This window comes from Triticum urartu, chromosome 5A (assembly GCF_056163025.1).
Source record: "Triticum urartu cultivar PI428250 chromosome 5A, HENAU_Tu73, whole genome shotgun sequence".
NCBI classification, from domain to species: domain Eukaryota; kingdom Viridiplantae; phylum Streptophyta; class Magnoliopsida; order Poales; family Poaceae; genus Triticum; species Triticum urartu.
In genome coordinates this window covers 379,433,650-379,437,309 of record NC_141877.1, presented here as the reverse complement: position 1 = coordinate 379,437,309, position 3,660 = coordinate 379,433,650, and the positions used below count along the sequence as shown (strand labels likewise).

Genomic DNA, 3,660 nt, shown 5'->3' with positions numbered 1-3,660 from the left:
ATTAAGTGGAAGTCATCATTCTTCCATTCATCCTGGATCATCTGTTAGTCTGTTTCCAGCAGAACATTTTGCCATTGTAAAACAGAAAATTGAAAAGAAGGCACACATATCCACGTATTTTGTATTGGTGCGGTATTTAGGAAAAGGGAAGCCACGACTACCTATGCATTTTCGGGTTATGTGACCAGTACACGCTCGTATTGTATAACTAAACATGGTTTGCCCCAGATAACAAGATGTCTGGTTAGTGTAGTTGGTTATCACGTTAGTCTCACACACTAAAGGTCCCCAGTTCGAGCCTGGGATCAGACATAATTTTTTTGCAATTCCTTGTACTATTCGAATGGACGTTCATTTTTCTTAATTTATTTTATTTTCTTGTCGTTTCAACGCCCCATTTTCTCACTCACTCATATTTTGCCATATCAAGGAGTGACACTGCTGACACAAAAGTTTTGGTCGCCCCGGAATCAGCGAGAACTTAAAAAAGCACAAACAGAAGCCAGCTCGAAAGTAGAGCTTTCTCTTCACCATCCACGAGCAGATCCGATATGTTGGCCGATCGCGCCCGCCAGCGGCCACCCACCAGCAACACCGCCACGCCGCTCAATCAGGCGATGCGTGTGCGTGTCGAACCTTCCGTCCGCAGCGCCACCGAACGACGGGAGGAACAGCAGAGGGGGAGCCTGGGACGAACACCTGGACGACGAGGACGAACATATCCCACCAAACCAAACACCCCGCCCCGGTGAGACGACAGAGGTGGGGCGTGGAGGTTCCTTGCATCTTTGCCCCGCTGTCGCCATTATCGTCAGTCGTGATAAAGCAGAAAAGATCCGTCCTTCGCCGGACGCAAATCATGGCTGGAGTGGACGATTTTTCAATGCCCTCCGACGCGTCACTCCAATCCAATCACGGAGTGACAAACCCTTGTTTTAAAGAGGAAGGAGGGAATTTGTCGAGGTGCGCCTGCGTGCGTGCGTGCGTTGCCGGGAAGAAAGAATGAGAACCCCACCCCAGCTGGACGGAATGGCCTGGACCGCAGATCTGCTGGTGTCTCCGGCCGTCCGTATGTTTCACACAGCTGGGCTGGGCTGGGCAGGGCAGGTGTCGTGCTTCCGGATGAATCAATCCCACAAGGAAGAAATATCTCGTGTCAAGTCTTTTCCTTGGGAGCCTCTGATCTTTTTCTTCGTCTTCACGCAAGCGCCGAGAGCTGTCCCGGATCTGTTCCCTTTGATTTCATCTCTTTTCTGTAGTAGTACTATCTTTTGATTTGACTTCATTTTATGTATTTTATATGGCGCCCAGATCCCCCATTTTTTGGGTCCTCCGGTGGCACAAGATATTCGATATGGTTTGTGCTTCACCGATCTAACAATCAGTACCTAGTGTAATACTTAGATTTGAGCACATCAGAAGACTATATGAGCCCTACTGATGATGAACTACTGATGCGAACGGAAGCTGCAAGGTGCTTAGTAGGGCTCATTGTACAAGGCCTAGTCAGTTTTTGCTTAGGGGAGATTATTATATGAGCCCTACTAAGGCCTTGTATCATCCTCCATCTAAACAGGATTACTGATGCGAACGGAAGCTGCAGATCTGAATCCAGCCTTCAGAATTTGAACAAAAACTGACTTCCTTCTGATGAACTGAACTTCAGTTTCAATTTCAGGATCGAACTTGGTTACACCAATTGTTATTTCTTTCCTCAACCCCACCATAATCTATGTACTCCACTGAACTTGATCCAGGGAGAAATATTGCAAAAAGAAAAAATAATGAATTTTGAAGAAGAGAAACAATCAGTAGAATCACTATAGAGCTAGTTTTGGATTGACCCTACTGTTACTACTATACTACGATTGTTGCAATGGAAGATCACGGCAGCCGGTCGCGCTCCTACAAATGATTCCTTGGCCGGAGATCGACGACGACAACGGAGATGTTGTCCGAGCTGTTCTTCGTCAGCGCCAGCTTGGTGAGCATGGCCGCCGCCTCGGCGCACCACCTGTCTCTGCCCCTCCGGAGGCAGGCCCGCGCCACCTCGCAGGCTGTCTCGTTGGTGACCACGTCCCACAGCCCGTCGCTGGCTAGGATCAGGCACTCGTCGCCGGCCGCCCTGTCGGTCACCGTCACCTCCGGGACCGCCGTCACGTACGGCTTCAGGTAGCCGTCGCCGATGGCGCGCGACATGGCCAGAACGCCCAGCACCCTCGCGCCCTCCCAGAATATGACGCGGCCGCCGGCCGCCTCGATCCTCTCCAGCTCGTCCGGCCTGTCGGGCTTGTGGTCGGAGGAGAGGACGACCGGCGCGCCGTCGCGGCAGAGCACGGCGCGGGAGTCGCCGCAGTTGGCCACCAGGACGCGCCGCTCCCCCACGACGGCCACCACGGCCGTGGACCCCACGTGGTCGCACTTGTTGGCCTCGCAGCGGCAGCTGGCGCTGTCGCCGCCCCCGCTGGCGGTCACCTCGGCGTCCATCCTCGCGAAGCTGCGCTCCATTGCGCCGGTCCAGGACTCGGGCTGTGCCGCGCCGGCGAGCTCCTCGGCGACGAGCTCGTGCATCCGCTCCCGGCACGCGTCCGCCACGTGCGAGCAGCCGTGCCCGTCGAAGACCCCGTAGAAGTCGCGCCGGGGCTTCCCCTCCTCGGCCGGGGCGGTGAAGGCCTCCCGTATGGAGACGGCGTCCTCCATCTCCCTCCTGCGTCCGGCGACCGACGTGAACCCGTGGCGTTTCGCGGCCACCCCCTCGCCCCCGGCCGCGCGGCGCTTCCTGGTGGCCGCGGCCTCCTCGGCGCCCTGCGGCGCCTCCGCGGTGACCTTCCACCTGGCCGCCGCGTCCCCGGCTCTGCGGCGCCTCCCGGCGCGCGCCCTGGCCCTGGCCTCTGCCTCCGCCCCGACCACCACCGCCGACGAGGCCGAGTCACAGCACACCTGCGCCATCGACATCAACGCCAAGAAAACCCTCTTCTTCTTCCCCTAGACAAGAACACCGCCTGAATTCTGAGATGAAATGCAAATCGCCGCTGCTCGGTCGCTCGGTGGCTACAAGAAGATGAAGGGGAGGGGAATGGAATGGAATGGAGGAGAGGAGTCCGTGGCGGGCGGCCCCCTTATAAAGCTTGGCCGCAGGTGGCGTGGCACATCCATGGCGCGCGTCGCCATCTCTCAGGCGGAGGCGACACCTGGTGGCATCCACCGCCCCACGCAACATCCGGGCCGTCCACGAGTTGCGCATGGCACGCGGCGCGCACCACGACACGTGCCCCCGCCCCATCAACGGCTCACCCTCTCCCCAGCCGGGACACGTGACGCGCGGCCACGATAACACCCTCGCTAATCAACTAATCTAGCCTAATCAAATCTAAGCTAGTGTGGTTGTGTTGAAAGTCCGATCTAACCCCGCAACCTAATCGCGCCGAACGAGCGGACGTCCGGATAGAATAATGCGGGCACAGGTGCGCGATGGCGACCGGGCACGGGATCGTGGCCCGGGAGTGTAAACCACTGCGACGTGTCCCGTTTAGGCGGATCGCCGGTCCAACTCGGGGGGCAGGGCAAAGGTTCCGTCGGGTCTGATGCCGACGCCGACGCGGACGCGAATTCGAAAAGAAAAGAGAAAGCGGGGGTTGCGGGTGGTGGTTGCGCGCGCCG

The 3,660-nt window shown here is 57.3% G+C and overlaps 1 protein-coding gene and 1 non-coding gene across 2 annotated transcripts; one reads left to right on the top strand and one right to left on the bottom strand.

Annotated features, from left to right (window-relative positions):
• Positions 1–238: 238 nt before the first annotated feature.
• TRNAV-CAC (transfer RNA valine (anticodon CAC)) lies at positions 239–312 on the top strand. Its single transcript has one exon. It is a non-coding gene; the product is annotated as a tRNA-Val (tRNA).
• Positions 313–1,651: 1,339 nt separating this feature from the next.
• On the bottom strand, positions 1,652–3,106 carry LOC147971465 (putative protein phosphatase 2C 68). Its single transcript, XM_087526118.1, has one exon. It carries the CDS (start codon positions 2,953–2,955, stop codon positions 1,906–1,908), a length of 1,050 nt encoding a protein of 349 aa, XP_087382244.1. The 5' UTR covers positions 2,956–3,106; the 3' UTR covers positions 1,652–1,905.
• Between the last annotated feature and the right edge of the window lie 554 nt (positions 3,107–3,660).

Bases quoted from the DNA above. Each gene is read 5' to 3' on its own strand.
- LOC147971465 (XM_087526118.1), bottom strand. From the start codon at position 2,955: ATGTCGATGGCGCAGGTGTGCTGTGACTCGGCCTCGTCGGCGGTGGTG.